Genomic DNA, 22,683 nt, shown 5'->3' with positions numbered 1-22,683 from the left:
GTGCCTGCAATCAATGAAGTTCTTCCATTGTTTACATACATTATTGGTTATTGGGAAGCATACGGATATTTTTCGGGGAGAAGGAGATTTTCTTTGTGGGATCTTCTTTGCCTCACTCTTTACGCTAAAGTTTGACTCTATGTCACAACTCTACTTTTTAAAACAATAAATAATATAAAGATTCAGTCCAGATCTCATTAAAGATGGTTTTTCATATGAATAAATTGTATGTTCCTTCAGTTGAAGGGATGTTAGAAATAGTGATCCCAGTATTTTTTTTAAAGTCGTCTAAAAATATCTGGCGATAGTTCAAAGATTCTACCTTTACACTCTTTTAGGCTATAAGCTTATCATCTAAAATTTCAATTCTATTCTATAGATATCTGAAATTGGGAATCAAAATCTATTTAATGAGAATTCACTGCCTACTTATTTCTGAAACGGTTGGTCTACACAGAAATGGCGTCTGATGGATCGTTTTTATGCCCCACTCCATCAGACGCCTGAAAATATCGAAAATTTACCATTTTTACTCTTTTCACGTTTTCTATCTAATTTGGCACTTTTTTGGTACTAATTTTGGTTTATTAGGTTAAAAGGGAATGAGGTCCTTTGGGTTAGTCTGAAATTCAGCCGTTCTTATTTGTTTCAGAATTCGTTAATCCTGACAGAAATGGAGACTGAGGAGCCCTTTTATACCATACTCCCTTCCCAATCCGAAAAACCGAAATTGTTGCAACGTTTCTTAGTTTCCTGCTTCCTATGTAATTTCAGTACTTTATCGTGTTTTTCGAAGTATCGCAAGAAAATTTACACTTAAAAGCGAGAATGGGGTTCTTCAGATTAGTCCCTTTGCGAATTACTTGGTATGTGCTATTTCTACTGTGTCGCAAAAAGGTATCATAACTGAAAATAGAATTCGCAACGTTTGTTGATTTCTTCGTTTATTTATTTCAAAAATCGTTGATCCAGACAGAGATGTGCACATTTGTTTTCAAGAATTTATGATATTCAAAATTTCAAAAATGGAAATGTTTTAAATTGAGAAGAAAGTAAGGAAATGAGGCTTTCAGAGATCATGTACAAATACGCCTTTTTTTAAATTACACGATTATTGTAGGTGCGGTCAATGAGTACGGGGTAACTTACAAAAGTAAAAACTGGTGATAGTGTTGACAAAAACAATCATCAACACTATCTAGGCATATTTTGGCTTATCTTGGTATTTTTCAGCGTGATTATAAAGTAAAATTGGTGTACCAAAAAGAGTCCGATCTCAGTTTCTGAAAAAAAAAAAAACAAAAACAAAAAATACAATTACGAAACTTGTAAAAAGTCCCAATACATGCCTAAAGTTAGACGCCGCTGGTAATTAACACTATTATACGTCGTGTTAACATAAAGATTACTTTTTCTTTTTTTGGATTCTTCCACTATTAACATTGTACCTCTATAGTGATTTTTTTGCGGCTAATAAATGTTATTACTGGACAGCAACAACTTCTAATGTTTTTTCTTTATGTTTTTTATATTTTTTTCTGAAGTAAAATAAGAAAGTAAACCTTTTTTAGAACAGATTTAATGTCAATTTCGCAAGGTATCGGAGGCTAATAGCTTTGTATAATATTCAGAATGCAAGGTTTTAAGAGGCTAATAACTTAACATTTATATTTATGATTCCATCACGAAGATTCTTGGATGAACAAACGTATCTCCAAGCCAACTATATAGGCCAATTTTCTAAGTGAACCTGGGATCACTGGAATCTCAAGTATTTACTATATCGGCAAGATATATTGCATTTTTCACATAATTAGCATTTCAAATGTTGGCCTAACCGAGTCTAGCCCAATTCTAGTTTCCAGCTAACCCTAATCAAATTTAAAAAAATAGTAATTAATAATTTTTGTGTGAATTTTGATATGATATTTAAGTTAAATTTCGAAATTTTTAAAATTCAATAAATTTTTTTTTGTATAAAATGCAGCAACAAAGTTTGAATGTCAACAGGCGACATGTTTTTTTTTGTCGTTTCTTCTTGACCTCTTTTTCTTGGCTAGATATTTGTAATTCTTAATAACCGAAGAAGCAGCTTCACAGTCAGTCAGATTGTGGTAAAAGAAGAAAAAATGTATAGTTTTACACTTGTAACAATTTGTAACAATTCAACTTGTTACCCTTGTAACAATTAGAAATTTATTTACTCTAATATTATTATGGAGAAATGCTTATTAATGGTAATGGTTGCTTAAAGTTATACAATTGTCTCCAGATTAGTTATTGAGTAGGATTTCACCTATACTGCCACTTATATAGGTAGACACCAAAGTATGTGAAGTATGCACATGAAAATTCTAATACAAACTCACTGTTACTGTTATCATGAGAATATCTTCGGATATTGACCAGTCAAACTGATAATCATCATTCACGACTACCCTCTGTTCCCTTCTAAGGGTTGCGCCAAACACTGTGCAGAGAATAGTGGTACTTAGAACCAAACTGAACCTGAGTAAGTGAGAACAATCATTTAATTGAAGTCCTGTTTAATATTCTTCTTATTAGTATTCTGAAAAGTAGCAGCAAAAGAAATTTAAAAATAAGGTGGGTTGGGTAGAGGGGACAACCCGCTTATGCTGCCCTTAAGAGTAGTGGGAACAAGTTTTGGTCTATTACTGCTATTTTTAAATACCCTCCATCCATTAGTTGTCCTTCCCAGACTGACCAGAAGTGGTAATTCCTTAATGGCTACCAAAATCATACTGGGGGAGGGGGGTTAAATTCCCAAGGACGTATGAAGTGTCAATCATGTGCAGGAAAAGATCCCTGGAGCAGTAATCCTAGGTGACAGAAGAAAGTACTCTTGCTAGTGGTTGTTCTGGATACCAAATATCACTTTCCACCAATGGCTGGCAAGTGGTGGTGACTATCTTCTATTGTCAGGGATAATTATTGCCTGTTCAGGCTGGTTTGATTGAGGCGCGCAGTGTTCTCGTGATATGGAAATAATAGTGAACACCTCGACAATGCCAAGGGTGTCTCTTTTAAAAAGGATAGAAAGAGATAGGGGACCCCGTCTGAAAATACCAAGTCTGAAGAGCACTTGTATTGTAGGTTTTGTAGTCCATTATATTACTATACTACAATATTACGATATTATGTAACATTATATAAGTATCAAAATTGTTTTTGGTGATAAAAAAAAAATCAATATTAAATATTTATCTCTATTGACCTATGTAGAGCTGTGTAATACTAGCAGAAATATTTCAGGTTTTATCTCTGTTGCTTGGAAATGTATATATTTTTTATTATTGTAACTTACCTATTTAACCTACTGAAAGTAGTATAGGGATTATCTGTGGATGGATTTTCTACGGCTTTGGGATGGAGGCTACAGGGGGTGAACTTTCTAGGGGAAATTAACAAATAAACACGCATCCGTGATCTTTCTTCTGGCAAAAATACCAAATTCCATATTTTAGGTTTTAATATTATTCAAATATAATTTGACATACCATGAAATATTCAACATTAGAGACACCTTATAGACACTGAAAGGTACAATAACTATGTCTTTGGAGATGGCATGACCCCACAGAACTACTGGAGAAAAGGACGCCAGTGAAATTATGAAATTTGCCAGTTGTTTGCAAATAGTATTTGTTAATGGGAAGTGTACCGACACTTTTCAGGGAAGAGAACATTATCTGTGGATGGATTTTCTCTGGAGAGAATTTGCCTTTGGGATGGAGGTTACTGGGGGGTGAACTTTCTAGGGGAAATTTATAAATAAACACGCATCCGTGATTTTTCTTCTGTCAAAAATACAAAATTCCATATTTTCACCGATTGGAGCTTGAAATCTCAACAGTAGGGTTATTTGAAACGCTAAATCTGATGGCGTAATTTTCATTAAGATTCTATGACTTTTAGGGGTGTTTCCCGCCTTTTCGAAAATAAGGCCAATATTCTCGGGCTCGTAATTTTTGATTGGTAAGACTAAACTTGATGAAATCTATATATTTGAAATCAACATAAGAATCCGATTCTTTTGATGCATCTACTGTTATCGAAATTTCAGTTTTTAGAGTTTCAGTTGCTATTGAGCCGGGATTCACTTACAGTTCGTTACCACGAACTGTTTGATTAACTCTTTTTAATCATCGACTATATGAAGGACATATACTCGTTTATCTAAGCATACTGCGATAATTGATATTGACTTTTTTGACGCAAGGAGGTTTTTGACGATAATATTAATATAGTACAAATAGTCAAATTCTTTGGGGCCAAAGAAAACGAGAGTGACTCCCACTAATCTTTGTTATATTTGACTGCTTATAAATATGTTATATCTCATGCCTCTTCTTTTTTAACACTTCCTTTCTGTGTGCAAGCTTGAAATATTTATATTAAAATACTTACATATTTGACTTTGTCATGTAGTTGCTAAAACAAACTAGCTCAGAAGCTATTGAATAATAGAAGACTGATAAATACCAATTTACCTCTGATAATATTTATTATCGTTTTTTAAGCATTCTAAGATAAAGAAAATTCACTTACTTGAACGATTTTTGAATTTGCTTTACTGTCGAACAAAGGTTATCAGGCGTGTTTCTCAGATTACCTCCAAAATCTTGATTTTCTTTCCTTTGATCTCTCAGGACATTACTTTACGAGTTTGTTATGCATTCTTTTAACTGGATAATTAATTTGAGATCCATTCCGATTTGATACATTTCCCCATATATCTGAGGGTACAGTCCTCAAGGATCATTGCGTGGCCTAAGTGGACTATAAAATTTGCTGGGAGGAGAGATGATGTTTTGGGGCCTGGAAATGGGCCAATAGACTTTTTGTCCTTGATCAGATTGGAGCTTACAGCCGTAAGTCCCTGAGTCAAGGGAAATTTGATGTAAAAAGTGTGTCAGGGCAGCTGGGCCTAAAATAGGAAAACAAAATTATTATTAACTTCCTATCAAAGGTACATGAAGACTAAGTGAATCTTAATAAAAATAAGAATTTGAAGAAATAAGATCTGTGCTCTTTGTCTTTTGTCTGTGCTTTTTGATTCATCATCTGCACTTTTTGATAGGATGCCTATATAGTGACCCATTGCCGATCCTTCGTATGGCTGATGCACAATTATACACTTTTCTTCGCTCTTTATACATCTTTAAACATTTACTTTGTACATTTTATACACTTTTCTTTGGGGAATTTTCAGGGGGGAATAAGCCATACCCCATTTTAAACGATTTCTCGTTTCTTATCATGACAATAAAGGGTGAAAGTTGCTGAGACTTTTATGGATTCACATTTTAAATAGTCATTCTACTTCTATTAGTTCCTCACTTTAATCTTGATTATCATCGTTATGTTTTCTTTATTTTTGTCGATGTTTCGCAAATAAAAACCACACGGTTCATGCAAATTATTTTTAGTAAAACGCAATGACACTCTAGAACCGTGATTCCCGGCGTGGGTCAAGCGCCCCACCGGTGGTGCGTGGGAATATTTTGGTAGGGCTTGGCAATATTTTGGTGGGTCTTGGGCAGAACGTGCACCCTTTGGCTGACTATACCAAAGACTGGGTCTTTGGGCAGTTTCTTGTTCGTAAAATTCCAGACAAATTGCCCATTAGCAACAGCAATCTGTTACCCCAAGAAAAATCAACGGTTTATGATAGTTATCTAAGCAGCGGGCATGCAAAATTCTTAGACGTTCTTGATATGAGAAAACACATGTTATGAGAAACAAAACATATTCAGTTATGAGAAAACACATGTTTCGTATCAAGATGTTCAGATACTAATATTTTCTTTCAGCAAATCTTCACATGCGGTGCTGGGAAAGCAAAAACTGCAGGATTTTGATTTTTGTGTTAGTCGTATACACAGTAGTGGCAATATTATTACCTCTAATGTGATCGTACATACAAGGACAAAAAAGAAGTAAAATTAGGAAGCAATATAATTCTATAGAAATATAAAACATAGGTAAGCATTATTATGCAAAATATAGGTAAACATTATAAGAAGCTATTTTCAAGTATTATATTATAAGATACGCAATGCATTATTTTTGGGGTGACAGCAAGTTTGTGTCCTCGCGGAAGTTTAACTGTTCCATTTTGACTGATAATTGCCCTCATCAACCCCCGCTAATGCTTGCATATAGTCCAAGGTCAGACGCAAGTTTTTTTTTTTTTTTTTTTTTTTTTTTTTTTTTTTTTTTTTTTTTTTTTTTTTTTTTTTTTTTTTTTTTTTACGGTTAAGTATGAATTCGATGGACGGGCTTGAACAGTAATTTGTTGTGTGAAATGCCGTTAAAATTTGCAAACTACTATTAAAGAGTATTTTTCTTCTGATTCGTCTCTTACACGCGTTTGCTAGGAAATAATTAATCTTAAAAATCTGTTTTAAGTTGCAAAATAACGAAAATTTTAGAATTAGCAATAAGAAGGGTTTTTTTCCATTTTTTATCTTCCATACTTTTACTTACAATGGCGTCAGAACACCAGGAGGGGGAAACAAAGTTTGGTATTGGCGAGGGGCAGCACCATTCCCACAACTTAACTAAGACTACTGCTCAATACTAATTTGTTTAGCCTACAACTGACTGCGTAAATTGATGACATAAGTTGTTTGTTGTCGATATATCTTAAATAACTTGTAGGCTATCTATTTCCGACAAGTATGAGGAAATGTTGTATAAGCATAATTACACATTTTTGGTGGGAAAAAAAACGAAATGGAAGAAAATAGCTAGAGAAAAAAGAGGGCGATATTTGTGTGCCTTAAATATTTTCCCCTTTGTTGGAGGAATTGTTCTTTTTGAAAGAAAAGTGCTGTATTAGCAATACATTTTCTTAAAAGTGCTATAAAACGTATTTGCAACAAATGCATCACTAGCACACACGCAAGAGGGGGGTGAATCGAATCTTAATACAAATGCATCACTAACACACACCCAAGAGGGGGTGAATCGAACCTGAATACAAATACATTATTAACACACCCAGGAGGGGATGAATCGAACCTGAATACAAATCCATCACTAACACACACCCAGGACTGGATGAATCGAACCTAAATACACATCCATCACTAACACACAACCAGGAGGAGGTGAATCGAACCTGAATGCAAATCTATCACTAACGCACACCCAGGAGGGGATGAATCGAACCTGAATACAAATGCATCACTAACACACACCCAGGAGGGGATGAATCGAACCTGAATACAAATGCATCACTAAAACACACCCAAGAGGGGATGAATCGAACCTGAATGCAGATCCATCACTAACGTACACCCAGGAGGGGGTGAATTGAACCTGAATACAAATCCATCACTAACACACACCCAGAAGGGAATGAATCGAACCTGATTACAAGTCCATCACTAACACACGCCCAGGAGGGGATGAATCGAACCTGAATACAAATCCATCACTAACACACAGCCAGGAGGACGTGAATCGAACCTGAATACAAATCCATCACTAACACACACCTAGGAGGGGATGAATCGAACCTGAATACAAATGCATCACTAAAACACACCCAGGAGGGGGTGAATCGAAACTGAATACAAATGCATCACTAACAAACACCCATGAGGGGGTGAATCGAACCTGAATACAAATGCATCACATGCAAACACGCAAGAGGGGGTGAAGCGAACCTGAATACAAATGCATCACTAACACACACCCAAGAGGGGGTGAATCGAACCTGAATACAAATGCATCACTAACACACACCCAGGAGGGGATGAATCGAACCTCAATACAAATCCATCCCTAACACACACCCAGGAGGAGGTGAATCGCACCTGAATACAAATCAATCACTAACACACACCCAGGAGGGGGTAGTTTAGCTATAGTTTCTAAGGAATTTTTAGACCGACAGATATACGACTAGATGAAGAAAGAAGAATAATGAAGCTGTATTTTTTAAACTAAATATTTAGATGCATATGGTATTTTATGAAGCCAAAATAAAAGAGTTAGAGATTTGCTTTTTTCAGGAAGATCTTGCATTTTGCATAGCAAAGAAGATTGAAAAGGTGGCTCTTTTACGAAATTAAATAAAAAAAAACTAGTTTTTTTAACTGAAAGTAAGGAGCGACATTAAAACTTAAAACGAACAGAAATAACTCCGTATATGAAATGGGTTGTCCCCTCCGCAGTCCCTGGCTCTTTACGCTAAAGTTTGACTCTTTGCCACAATTCTACTTTTTAAAACAATTAAAAACTTTAGCGTAAAGAGCGTGGGACTGCGGAGGGGACAACCCATTTCATATACGGAGTAATTTCTGTTCGTTTTAAGTTTTAATGTCGCTCCTTACTTTCAGTTAAAAAAACTAGTTTTTTTATTTAATTTCTGAACGTTTTTGAATTAATGCATGTTTGATTTTGGCTCTCCCCACATAAATTATTGAAATGAAATTAGTATATTAATTTTTTTTTGGCTAAATGGCTTTCTCTTAGTTTTGATCAGACGATTTTGAGAAATAAGGGGTGGGGAAGGAGGCCTAGCTGCCCTCCAATTTTTCGGTTACTTAAAAAGGCTACTAGAACTTTTAATATTCAACGAACGTTTTTATTAGTAAAAAATATACGTAACTTAAGAATTAACTTACGTAACAAACTTTTATATTCTTATATTTTTATTATGTGTACGAGGGGGTTTGTACCCTCGTTAATACCTCGCTCTTTACACTAAATCGTAAGTTTTGTCCCAATTCTTTAAGAATGACCCCTGAATCAAAAAGGCCGTAGAATAAATATTGAAATCACTAAAAATATTTTAGCATCAAGAGCAAGGTATCTATCTCCTCCTAAATACCTCGCTCTTTATGCTGAAGTATTTTTAGAACCCCTCATATGCGTAATAATCTCTGTTCGTTTTAAATTTCAATGCTATTCCTTACTTTCATTTGAAAAAACGTCTTCATGTTTATTTTTTCATTGTTTTTTTTATAGTAATGCTAGAAAATCCTGCGCCCTTTTCATTGAATTTTTCTTCCCCCGTGACATATTCCTCAAAGGAAAGATCCTCCCACAAAGCCCTCTCCCATCAACCCCACCCCCCAAACCAAAAAATCCCCATGAAAACGTCTGTACACTTCCCAATAACCATTACTATATGTAAAAACTGGTCAAAGTTTGTAACTTGCAGCCCCTCCCTCAGGGATTGTGGGGGAGTAAGTCATTCCCAAAGACATAGTTATTATGGTTTTCGACTATGCTGAACAAAATGGCTATCTTAAAATTTTAATCTGTTGACTTTTGGAAAAAATGAGCATGGGAGGGGGCCTATTTGCCCTCCAATTTTTTGGTCACTTAAAAAGGGCACTAAAACTTTTCATTTCCGTTAGAATGAGCCCTCTCGCGACATCCTAGGACCACTTGGTCGATAAGATGACCCCTGGGAAAAAAAAACAAAAAAACAAACAAATAAATAAACACGCACCCGTGATTTGTCTTCTGGCAAAAAATACAAAATTCCACATTTTTTAGATAGGAGCTTGAAATTTTTGCTATAGAGTTCTCTGATATACCGAATGCGATAGTGTGATTTTCGTTAAGATTCTGTGACTTTTAATGGATGTTTCCCCCTTTTTTCCAAAATAGGGCAAATTTTCTCAGGCTCGTAACTTTTGATGACAAAGACTAAATTAATTGAAACTTAATATTTAGAATCAGCGTAAAAATTCGAATCTTTTGATGTATCTTTTAGCATCAAAATTCCGTTTTTTAGAGTTTCGTTTACTATTGAGCCGGGTCGCCCCTTACTACAGTTCCTTACCACGAACTGTTTGAAAAGAAAATAATTCGGTATTCCGGGGCTTCTGACATTATTACTCCTTTGCGGAAGTTAGGCTCAAAATTGAAAAAGGATTATATTTTTTCTCTGGGCCCCTTCCACCTCTTAGTTCGTTTATTTTCCCGTTAGTTTTCACCTGTTTTCGCTTTATAGTTGTGTGTCTCTTAGCAGTTCTTTCGTTAGTTGAGTTATGGTTGTGGTATATATGTTTTATCGCTCGTATAGTTGTGTTATTTTCAAATTATACTCAATAATAGAGAGGCTCCGAACACCCAGCATTGTATATTAAGCTCTTAATTTGACGTTTTTTTCTAACGTGACCAGATTCGTCCTGCGCCCTTTTCATTGAATTTTTTTCCCCCATGGCGTATTTCTCCAAGGAAAGATCCTCCCACATAGCCCCCTCCCTCAACCCTACCCCCAAAACCAAAAAAATCCCCCTGAAAACGTCTGTACACTTTCCAATAACCATTATTATATGTAAACACTGGTTGAAGTTTGTAACTTGCAACCCCTCCCCCAGGGGCTATGGGGGAGCAAGTCATCCCCAAAAACATAGTTATTATGATTTTCGACTATGCTAAACAAAATGGCTATCTCAAAATTTTGATCCGTTGACTTTGGGAAAAAAATGAGCGTGGGAGGGGGGCCTAGATGCCCTCCAATTTTTTTGGTCACTTAAAAAGGGCACTAGAACTTTTCATTTCCGTTAGAATGAGCCCTCTTGCGACATTCTAGGACCACTTGGTCGATACGATGACCCCTGGGGAAAAAAAACAAACAAATAAACACGCACCCGTGATTTGTCTTCGGGCAAAAAATGCAAAATTCCACATTTTTGTAGATAGGAGCTTGAAACTTCTACAGTAGGGTTCTCTGATATGCTGAATCTGATGGTGTCATTTTCGTTAAGATCCTACGACTTTTAGGGGGTGTTTCCCCCTATTTTCCTAAATAAGGCAAATTTTCTCAGGCTCGTAACTTTTGATGGCTAAGACTAAACTTGATGAAACTTATATATTTAAAATCAGCATTAAAATGCGATTCTTTTGATGGAGCTATTGATATCAAAATTCAATTTTTTAGAGTTTTGGTTACTATTGAGCCGGATCGCTCCTTACTACAGTTCGTTACCACGAACTGTTTGATTTCGACTGTCAACAAATAAGACAAAACAGAACAAGGAGGCACGGTTGCCAGGTTTTGGGCAGAGCGTATAGCCCAAACTGATGCAATCCCCAGCCCAAAAGTAGCCCAAACTAGCAAAAGTTATTATAACCTTGTTATAAGTCTATTAATTTGGAGAATTCAAGAAATGATAAGGGATATGATCAAAAAGGAAATATTTGCATGCTACTAATACTACTACAACTGCCACCACTATTGCTACCAGACTACTCTATTTGCAATATTGAGGGGAAATTCAAGGTAAATCAAAAGACGCTATGTACATGCAAATTGTCAAAACAGCGTATCTCAAGAATTTGGCTATTAAGTTGGAACTTTCAGAGAATGCTTAAAGGGGAAGATCATCTCACCAAAAGGCAATATGTGCATACTACTGCTAATACTACTGCTATTGCTGCATTTACTCCTAATACTACTTCTATTGATACTGCTTGTAAAGCTAGGAGCACTGAGAGGAAAACTTGATAACCTACAGGTTAGCAAAAGGACATATCAGCGATATCATAGCAATGGCTAATTGTATTAAGTTGAAACTTCTAGGACTTGATGAGAAGGATATCCTACTGATCAAAAAGACATATGTTAATACTATTACTAGTAGTATCAATAGTACTACTGTGACTACTACTACAACTATGCCTAAGGATAAAAGAAATTTTCAAGGAATTTGAAGGGGGGAAGATGAACTGAATCACAAAACACGGTTTGTATGCAGGTTGTCAAAAGGGTGTAAAAGCAATGTCTTAGGAACAGCTTGGTGTGTGAAGTTGTAACTAACGAGGCTTGTTGCGAGGGATGTTGTACTATCCAAAAGAAAATATTTTCATCCTAGTACTACTGCTTCTACTCATACTGCTACTACTGTTACTATTATTACTCCTTCTATTGCTAATGCTGCCAATAAAGCTTAGAAGTACCTAGCGATTTTAGGAAAACTTTAATTAAACCACTGTATAAGAAAGGCTATAAGAGCGAGTATGGTAATTATCGAGGCATTAGTCTGGACTATGTAGGTATCAAATTACTTGGTAATATGATACTTTTTAGACTGAGAGATGCTGTAGACAAAGTTATAAGAGAAGGACAGTGCAGTTAGAAAGGATGTGTCAACCAAATTTTTGCTCTTAGGTTAATAATTGAAAAGTGCCTGAGTTGTCAAACACCTTTGGTTCTCAGTTTTATAGATTGCTAGCAAGCGTTTGATTCTATTGATAAAAGAGCTTTAGCGACGATCTTATCCTTGTATGGTGTATACCAGAAAAATACATTAAAGTAATTAGTGCTATGTATGAGAATAACACTGCTGCGGTCAAGGTGGGAAATGAGGTTAGCAGCTGGTTTCGTACTAAATCAGGAGTTGAGCAGGGTTGTGTTCAATCCCCTTTTATATGGATTAGTTTGATTGGTTTTGTCTTAAGCAGCATAGGAAAGGCAATGGGAAACCATGGAATCAAATGGGAGGAAAAACTCTCCTGGACTTAGATTACACTGATTATTTAAGCATCCTAGATGAAAATGTGAGCAAAATAAATGAACTTTTAGAGGTTTTGCAAGCTCAGGGAGCTAGAATAGGTTTAAAAATTAATGTTAAGAAGACTAAGTCACTAATCCTACGAATAAGTGAAGATGAAAGGGAGACGCTGGGTAACGAAAAATTGATTAGGTAGACAGCTGCACTTACCTTGGTAGTATTATTAGTAAAGACGGTGGGAGCAGTGAAGATGTTAAAAGTAGAATAGCCAAGACTCAGAGTGTTTTCTCACTGTTGACAAATGTTTGGAAAAATGGGAAGATAGGTCTGCAAACCAAGATTAGAACATTGGAAGCTACAGTGATGTCAGTGGGCAGATATTGCTCTGAAGCACGGGCGCTCCAAAAAGCTGATGAAGATTTACTATATGTTTTCCAGAAAAATTGCCTATGGATTGTTCTGGGTACCCGGCCGACTGACCATGTTTCAAGCACTAGGCTATGCGAAAAGTTTGGTTCAATATCGCTTTCTAGGGCTATAACGAGAGAAAGGTTGTTCTTTTTGAAAAGGATTGTTCTTTTCGACCAACCGTTTAGGGCAAACAGAAAGCAGGTCGTCCGAGGGTGGGGTAGGAGGATGTCATAAAGAAAGATTTAATGGAAATGAAACGAGGGAAGCTATGAATGGATTGGGATGGAGGAGGGGAGTGCGTAGCTGTGTTAGCCTCAGGTGGTTTGGTGTTGTGATGAGTATTGGTAGTAGTAATACTAGTATGCCCACACAGGTTTTCTAGTGGACGTATCAGAAATGCTTCAGGAACGGTTGATGGTATTAACCTGTAACTTTCAGCGTGTGGTGAAGGGGATGTTGACGAAACCAAGGGTGCTGTGTGCATACTGCTACTAATGCTGCTACAACTATGGCTACTGTGCCATTCTGAAGACAAAATATGTTTTAAATATTTTCAATCGTTTTACATTCATAGATAAAAAAAAACATCAAAACTTTAAAGAGTAAATATCAGTATATGTCAAGGAAACTGACAATCAACAGTCATTCATTTTGTTTGCTTTCAGTAAAGCGCAAATTATATTGGGGTCTTGAGAAGGCATGGAGGCTATCAGCCCTACTGTTAAAATTTAAAATTGTTTAAAATTTAAAATTAGTAAAAATTAAAAGTTAATTTTTGTTCGTTTTGAGCTTGACTCGGCTATTTATTGTAATATCTTTTTGTTTTGAGTTCCATTTATTTATTGATAGTAATTTGTGAGCTCTATACTTTTCTTTGAAATACTTGTTTTGAGGAGAAAGTTTTACAAATCAATTGAGTGTCCATGGCCTCTTCTAGAAGGATGGACTTGTATTACGATGTGTCGATCCAGGAGCTATATACCAGCTCGTTTTAGTTTAATCCATCCACCACACATTTTCGTTCACCAGTCCAAATTTAACTCAAATTGTAGCTCCATCAGATTAACGGTCGTTCCCTTTAACGCATTTAGATGAAGGGTCGAATTTATAAAAGTACCTAAGAACTAAGCTTTTTGCTTGAATCGACTAAGCATAAAATAACACAGCGACTTATATATTAAGAATCATTAAAAAACACATTAAAATTAATTTCAATGCAAACTACCTCCATACGGAGAAACGTGAGTACAAAATCTGCAAAAAAAATTAAAAAAGTAAAAAAAAAAGCAAACAGCTTGAGAAGCTACAGCATTCAATTGAAAGTGTGCTTTTTTTGTGAATCAATAAATTGATTATGTTTAAATTTTTACTGATGGAATGCATTGCCAAATTTAACCATTTAGTTTTGACGTGGAAATACTGACAAAATATGGTTCTGCCCTAAGAGCTTCATAGTTTTGAAACAAAAACAGAAACACATTAGAAAGTCTTAGTTCCAAACAGTTCGTGGTAGCGAACTATAGTAAGGAGCGGCGCGGCTCAATAGTAACCGAAACTCTAAAAAATGGAATTTTGATACCAATAGTTACATCAAAAGAATCGCATTTTAATGCTGATTTTATATATATATATATATAAGTTTCATCAAGGTCAGTTATACTCGTCAGAAGTTACGAGCCTGAGAAAATTTGCCTCATTTTAGAAAATAGGGGGATACCCCCCTCTAAAAGTCATACAATCTTAACGAAAATCACACCATCAGATTCAGCGTAACAGAGAACCTGATTGTAGAAGTTTCAAGCTCCTATCTATAAAAATGTGGGATTTCGCATTTTTTGCCAGAAGACAGATCACGGATGCGTGTTTATTTGTTTTTTTGTTTGTTCTTTTTTGTTGTTTTTTTCCCAGGGGTGATCGCATCGACTCAGTGGCCCTAGAATGTCGCGAGAGGGCTCATTCTAACGGAAATTAAAAGTTCCAGTGCTCTATTTAAGTAACCAAAAAAATTAGAGGGCCCCTAGGCCCCCTCCCATGCTCATTTTTTCCCCAAAGTCATCGGAGAAGTAGAATTTCAAATTTTGTTTTAATTATTTAATTATTAATTATTTAAAATCCAAACATGCATTAGTTTAAAAACGTTCAGAGATTAAATAAAAAACAAGTTTTTTTTTAAATGAAAAGTAAGGAGCAACATTAAAACTTAAAATGAACAGAAATTACTCCGTATATGAAAGGGGCTTTTCCTCCTCAACGCTCCGCTCTTTACGCTAAAGTTTCTCACTGTTTTAAAAATTGAGTTAAGAGAAAAAGTCAGACTTTAGCGTAAAGAGCGGGGCGTTGAGGACGAAAAGCCCCTTTCATATACGGAATAATTTCTGTTCATTTTAAATTTTAATGTTGCTCCTTACTTTCATTTAAAAAAAACTTGTTCTTTTATTTAATACGTAATCGAGAGCCGGGACTAGGCACACGAATGTACACAGTTAAGAATTCTTTGGGTCCGTAATACCCACCCCCTCCCTGCCTCGAAATCCCAAGATTTTATTTTTGTTATAAAACGTTTTACTTTCATCAATCTGTGGTCAACCAAGTTTTGAAAATTAATCATGGGGCTTAATTAATTACTTAATTAAGATTAGATTGTCACACAGCTTTAATTTGCTTATTTTCTGCTCCATTGTTGATAGTTAAAACGTAATTCCTATAACTCTGATATTAGGCGCTTTTTAGTTGACCTTTGATAAGTACTTAAGTGATTTTGTCAGTCTCTCTACTGCTTTGAAAATGAGAAATAGACAAATATTTTGTTAGGAGTTGATAAAAACTAAAGACTAGACATATTTCTTGTGAAATTTGAAGTAAACGTTAAAAAACAATTTCATGTTTGCTTTCTAAACTGCTAAATTCTATATATCTGAAGAAGCTATAAAAAAAAACGAGCAAAAATATTCAATAGAAAATAAGAATTTTTATTCCGAAATATATAGTTCTTAATGAACACAGTCCCCTAGAATGTTTCGCATGCCAGCTCCTAAAATTGAAAAACAAGCTATGAAGAGCCGAATGGTTGTCAAATTATACTACATTTTGACGCATAAACAAATACAAGGGCTTTTCTACTTGGCTCTAGGTAAAAGTAATTTAGCCCCTAACAAAGTAATTATCTTCAAGAAAGATACTAGATTGTTCTAAATAGGAAATTATTGTTGATTGAAAAGAGTTCCAGCCATCAGTCAGAACCTGGGTACCTGTACCTCAGCTTTACTATTAGTGTTTGTCAATTGAATAGAATCAAAATTAAGACCACGAATGGTTTTCCTTTTTACCAAGCAAGAGCTATTTTTGTTTTACTTTTTTTTATCAAACAGTTCGTGGTAACGAACTGTAGTAAGGAGCGACCCGGCTCAATAGCAACCAAAACGCTAAAAAATGGGGTTTTGATATCAATAGCTACATCAAAAGTTACCCATCAAAAGTTACGAGCCTGAGAAAATTTGCCTTATTTTAAAAAATAGGGGAAAACAACCCCTACAAGTCATAGAATCTTAACGAAAGTCACACCATCAGATTCAGCGTATCAGAGAACCCTATTGTAGAAGTTTCAAGCTCCTATCTAAAAAAATGTGGAATTTCGTACTTTTTGCCTGAAGACAAATCAAGGGTGCGTGTTTTTTTTTTTCCCAGGGGGCATCGTATCGACCAAGTGGTTCTAGAATGTCGCAAGAGGGCTCATTCTAACGGAAATGAAAAGTTTTAAGTGTTCAAAAAAATTGGAGGGCACCTAGGCCCCCTCCCACGCTCATTTTTTCTCCAAAGTCAACGGATCAACATTTTGAGATAGCCATTTTGTTCCACATAGTCAAAAACCACAATAACTATGTCTTTAGGAATGACTTACTCCCCCACAGTCCCTGGGGGAGGGGCTGCAAGTTACAAACTTCGGCCAGTGTTTCCATATAATAATGGTTATTGGGAAGTGTACAGCGTTTCCAGGGGATTTTTTTTGGTTTTGGGGGTGGGGTTGAGGGGAGGGAGCTATGTTGGAGGATCTTTCCTTGGAGAAATATGTCATGGGGGAACAGAAATTCAATGAAAAGGGCGCAGGATTTTCTAAAATTACTATAAAAAAACAATGAAAAAATAAACATGGAAAAGTTTTTTTCGATTGAAAGTAAGGAGTAGCATTGAAACTTAAAACGAACAGAGATTATTACGCATATGAGGGGCTCTAAAAATACTTTAGCATAAAGAGCGAGGTATTTAGGAGGAGGTAAATACCTCGCTCTTTATGCTATAGTATTTTTAGTAATTTCAACTATTTATTCTACGGCCTTTCGGATTCAGGGGCCATTCTTAAAGAATTGGGACAAAACTAACGATTTAGTGTAAAGAGCGAAGTATTAACGAGGGTACAAACCCCCTCATATACATAATAAAAATTTAAGAATATAAAAGTTTGTTACGTAAGCTAATTATTAAGTTACGCATATTTTTTACTAATAAAAACATTCATTAAAAATTAAAATTTATAGTTGCGTTTTTATGTAACCGAAAAATTGCAGGGCAACTAGGCTTTCCCCACCCCTTATTTCTCAAAATCGTCTGATCAAAACTAAGAGAAAGCCATTTAGCCAAAAAAGGAATTAATATGCAAATTTTATTTTAATAATTTATGTGTGGAGAGCCAAAATCAAACATGCATTAATTCAAAAACGTTCAGAAATTACATAAAAAAAATAGTTTTTTTAACTGAAAGTAAGGAGCGACATTAAAACTTAAAACGAGCAGAAATTACTTCGTATATGAAATGGGTTGTCCCCTCCGCAATCCCTCGCTCTTTACGCTAAAGTTTGACTCTGCCACAATTCTGCTTTTTAAAACAATTAAAAGCTTTAGCGTAAAGGGCGAGGGATTGCGGAGGGGAAAACCTATTTCATATACGGAGTAATTTCTGTTCGTTTTAAGTTTTAATGTCGCTCCTTACTTTCAGTTAAAAAAAAACTAGTTTTTTTTTGTGTAATTCACAAGCAAGGTCCAAAGCAAAGACAAGAAATTTCTTTTTATTTCATATCAATGTTACAAAATATATTAAACAATCTAAGAACATTGTTTAAGAATGTCAAAAAGTGAAGCAGTTTCAGGAAAAAAAAAATAGATTTTGAGTTAGATTTCAAAACTACGATTTGCTGTTTTTTGTATAGTTAAAACTACACAGTTTTACGTCTTGCGAATTCTCTTTTTGTTTCCAGAAGTAGAAATTTTTAGTATTTTTGTTGTCAAAAATTTTATTTTATTAAAAACTGGTACATAGAAAAAGTACGTTTTTAGAAAAATGAGCTTTCAAATTATCTTTTAAACATCTTGGTATTTTTAAGTGCCCCATTAGCAGCGACAAAATAGGGAAAAAGAGGAAACATCACTTTTTTAAATGTAAAAAAATTTCTTTCCATGTTGCTCAAGATTAGGAACTGTAATTCTTCTAAATTGGTTTTTAAATGTAGTAGTTTCACTAGTATAGTATTTATGTTAGTATAGTATTATGTATCTTACAAAATTTCCCAGGGATGTCAGGCTTAATTTCCGAATTCCAATAAATTTAGTTTTCGAAACAAACTTTCATGATTAAAATTATTCTAAATAAGAGCTATCATTCATAATTTTTTAAACTTACTTTTAAGTTTTCAACTACTATAGGCTATAGGTCGTTCGTTCATAGGTTGTGGAAAATGTATGGTGACATTTTCAGGGAATGTGAATAAATTCCAGGGAATATGTTTTTTTTTTTTACTATTAAAAGTCACTGGCTCTCGTGGAATTCCGATTCGTTATCAGATTAATCCTTTTTGACAAAAATCGATTTCTTACTTAACAGAGCCGTCCGACCAAGCCAACCATTTCCATCTTCCGTTCAACCAAGAGTACTATTGACCAGCATGTCAAGCATTAAAAATTAAAAGTTAATATGTTGATGAAAAAAAAAACAAAAAAAAACCAATTGAGGCATCGTTCATTGTTAGAATGAATAAAAAAAAACAAAAAAAAAAAAAAAAAACTGAGGCATCGCTCATTGCTAGGATGAATATAAAAAACCTTTACCAGTAAAACTCTCAAACAAATAAAATAACCGTATTAAACCTTAAATCGATTATAAATCAATTTATATAATAATTTGAACCATTTCGTAGAAAAGCCTGTGTGTTTTTGTAAGCAATTTTGGGTACTTTACCTGAGTCCTTGTCTGATGCTCCTGTCTGGCATCTGTCCTGGGTCTAGACTTACCCCCTAGAACATCCTTTCCGGAAAATTCTCCCACTGAAGAAATTCCCCTAGGAACACTAACTACCCCCCGGAAAATCCCCCATGGAAAATTATCCCTCAGCAAACTTACCCGGAATATATCATCCGAGAAATCCTCCCAGAAAACTCCCCAAAGACAAAAATTCCTTTCCATATTCCCCCCCCCCCCCTGGATAATTCCAGGCGTTCATTAAAATGGAAATTGAAAGGTCCATTCACCTGTTTATGTCAGAGGCAATACTATAGCGTTCCCATAAAAGAGCCACTGGGTTCAATGTGTTAATATTTGTTTATTTATTTATTTTCAGCAAGAGGCACTTTATGTGGAAGAAGTGATAGTATAAACTTTTAAGGGGGCTCTTTCGATTGCAAATTAAAAATTCTATCCATCCGGAACTTAAACTTGGAATGCTCTAATCGAGTTCATTCCGTTACAAAGCTAAATGAAAAGGTTAAAGACCTATCATCAAAAATTTCAGTCTCGGACTACTTAGTGCTAGTTTCAGAAAATGATGAATGGCGAAAAATATTATTGCATGGAACTTGAAGTGTCAATCAAAAGAAGGGATTCTTAATAAAATTAGGGACCTAATACTGAAATTACGCGTTCAATGTGAATAAAATGGAAATATAGCCTACAAAGTTCAAATTTAGCAATATAAATGGTAAATTCACGGTTTTGGAAGCAAATAAAAACTTCGAGACCAAGCTTCAAAAAAAAAAAGAAGTCAATATTGAAAGTTTCCTAATCTCTTCAAAGATATATCCTATTTACAGAAGATTCCAGCAAATCAGTTCGAGATATTCAATCATCTCATATAAAGACGAAAAACGACCTAAAATTTTTTTCTTATCAAACAGTTTGTGGTAACGAACTGTAGTAAGGGGCGACCCGGCTCAATAGTAACCAAAACTCTAAAAAATGGAATTTTGATACCAATAGCTACATCAAAAGAATCGCATTTTAATGTTGATTTTAAATATATACGTTTCATCAAGTTTAGTCTTACCCATCAAAAGTTACGAGCCTGAGAAAATTTGCCTTATTTTAGAAAGAAGGGGAAACACCCCCTAAAAGTCATAGCATCTTAACGAAAGTAACACCATCAGATTCAGCGTATCCGATAACTCTATTATAGAAGTTTCAAGCTCCTATCTACAAAAATGTGGAATTTTGTATTTTTTGCCAGAAGGCAGATCACGGATGCGTGTTTATTTGTTTGTTTGTTTTTTTTCGGGGGTGATCGTATCAACCCTGTGGTCCTAGAATGTTGCGAGAGGGCTCATTCTAACGGAAATAAAAAGTTCTAGTGCCCTTTTTAAGTGACTAAAAAACTGGAGGGTACTTAGGCCCCCTCCCACGCTAATTATTTTCCCAAAGTCAACGGATCAAAATTCTGAGATAGCCATTTTATTCAGCGTAGTCGAAAAACCTTATAACTATGTCTTTGGGGACGACTTACTCCCCCACAGTGCTCGTGGGAGGGGCTACAAGTTACAAACTTTGACCGGTGCTTACATATAGTAATGGTTATTGGGAAGTGTACAGACGTTTTCAGGGGGATTTTTCGGTTGGGGGAGGTTTTAGAAGAGTGGGTTATGTTGTGGGAACTTTCCATCGAGGAATTTTTCATGGGGGAGGAAAATGTCTATGAAGGTAGCACAGGATTTTCTAGCATTGTTAAAAACAAACAATGAAAAACTAAATATGAAAAAGTTTTTTCAACTGGAAGTAAGGAGCAGCATTAAAACTTAAAACGAACAGAAATTATTACGCATATGAGGGGGTCACCTCCTCCTAATACCTCGCTCTTTACGCTAAAGTAGTTTTAGTAATTTCAACTATTTATTCTACGGCTTTTGTGATTCAGGGGTAATTCTTAATGAATTGTGACAAAGTTTAAGCTTTAGTGCAAAGAGCGAAGTACTGACGAGGGGGCGAACCCCCTCATATATGTAATAAAAACATGACAATACAAAAGTTCGTTACGTAAGCTAATTTATAAGTTACGTATATCTTTTACTAATAAAAACATTCGTAAAAAATTAAAAATTCTAGTTGCCTTTTTTAGTAACCAAAAAATCGCAGGGCAACTAGGCTTCCTCCCCCGCTCCTTTTTTTCTCAAAATCATTCGAGCAAAACTCTGAGAAAGCCATTTAGCCAAAAAAAAATAAATATGCAGATGTCGTTTTAATTATTCTTCTGCGGAGAGCCAAAATCAAAACATGCATTGATTCAAAAATGTTCAGAAATTAAATATAAAAAAAACAAGTTGTTTTAACTGAAAGTAAGGAGCGACATTAAAACTTAAAACGAACAGAAATTACTTCGTATATGAAAGGGGCTGCTTCCTCATCAACGCCCCCCTCTTTACGCTACAGTTTTTTACTGTTTTAACAAGTAGAGTTGAGAGAAAGAGTCAAACTTGAGCGTAAATAGCGGGGCGTTGAGGAGGAAGCAGCCCCTTTCATATACGAAGTAATTTCTGTTCGTTTTAATGTCGCTCCTTACTTTCAGTTAAAAAACTTGTTTTTTTTTATTTAATTCTAGTAAGGATAGACATAGTGTGAATGCAGGAGCAAAAAAATGCTTTCATTTTGATGTCTTGTTACTTTAGAAATATAGTCTCTGGGGCATTTTTTGGCACCGTTTTGTCGCATAGAGCTATCCTTGATTACGATGAGAAGGCTGAACCAAAAATGGCAGCAGAGCAGAAAAAGCTCACGCTGTACTACTAATAACATAATCCTTCGTGTCAAACTAATAACACATCACCGTAACAAAAAAAACATCTGATGCCAACACAGCCACACAACCTCCTCCTCTATCCTATCTATTTAAAGCCTCCCTCTTTACACCCTCCCAGGAAGTTCCCATTTACCTTAAATCTTTCTTTACGACATCCTCCCACTTCAATCATGAACGACGTTTTTTCCGTTTTATCCCTAGACGGTTGGCCGAAAAGGACAATCTTCTGCAATTTGTCATCCTTGGTCCACTGAACTTGCCCTGTCCATCTCAGCCTTGTTAAATTATAGCCCTAGAAAGCGGGATTGGACAGCGATTTTCTTACAGCCTATTGTTTGAAATACGGGCAGTCAGCCAAATACGGTCAAAACAATTCGTAGGCAATTTCTCTGGAAAACATCTAACAAATCCTCGTCAGGTATTCAGAGTTCCTATGCCTCCGATTCATATCTGACAACTTTGTCACTGTAGCTTCCAATATTCTAATCTTGGTTTGTAGACTTATCTTTCTATTCTTCCAAACTTTTTTTAACTGTGAAAAAACACCCTGAGCCTTAGCTATTCTACTTTTAACATCTTCACTGCTCCCACCATCTTTACTAATAATTAAATAAAAAAAAACTAATTTTTTTAGCTGAAAGTAAGGAGCGACATTAAAACTTAAAACGAACAGAAATTAATCCGTATATGAAATGAGTTGTCCCCTCCGCAATCCCTCG

At 35.3% G+C, this 22,683-nt stretch overlaps 1 protein-coding gene and 1 long non-coding RNA gene across 3 annotated transcripts in view; one reads left to right on the top strand and one right to left on the bottom strand.

Moving 5' to 3' along the window:
• The window catches only part of LOC136043951 (DBH-like monooxygenase protein 1 homolog), a 50,469-nt gene extending 45,890 nt beyond the window's left edge, over window positions 1-4,579 (bottom strand). Inside the window, exons 1-2 of the mRNA XM_065729026.1 lie at window positions 4,429-4,579; window positions 2,370-2,508 (exon numbers count right to left, since the gene is read on the bottom strand). Coding sequence (XP_065585098.1) covers window positions 2,370-2,508; window positions 4,429-4,445 — 156 coding nt within the window. The 5' untranslated portion in view covers window positions 4,446-4,579. The remainder of the gene's footprint in view (window positions 1-2,369; window positions 2,509-4,428) is intronic.
• The window catches only part of LOC136043953 (uncharacterized), a 107,869-nt gene that overhangs the window by 54,604 nt on the left and 30,582 nt on the right, over window positions 1-22,683 (top strand). The window lies entirely within an intron of this gene.

Source organism: Artemia franciscana, chromosome 2 (genome assembly GCF_032884065.1).
Source record: "Artemia franciscana chromosome 2, ASM3288406v1, whole genome shotgun sequence".
NCBI lineage: Eukaryota > Metazoa > Arthropoda > Branchiopoda > Anostraca > Artemiidae > Artemia > Artemia franciscana.
This window is presented reverse-complemented; position numbering and strand designations above follow the sequence as displayed.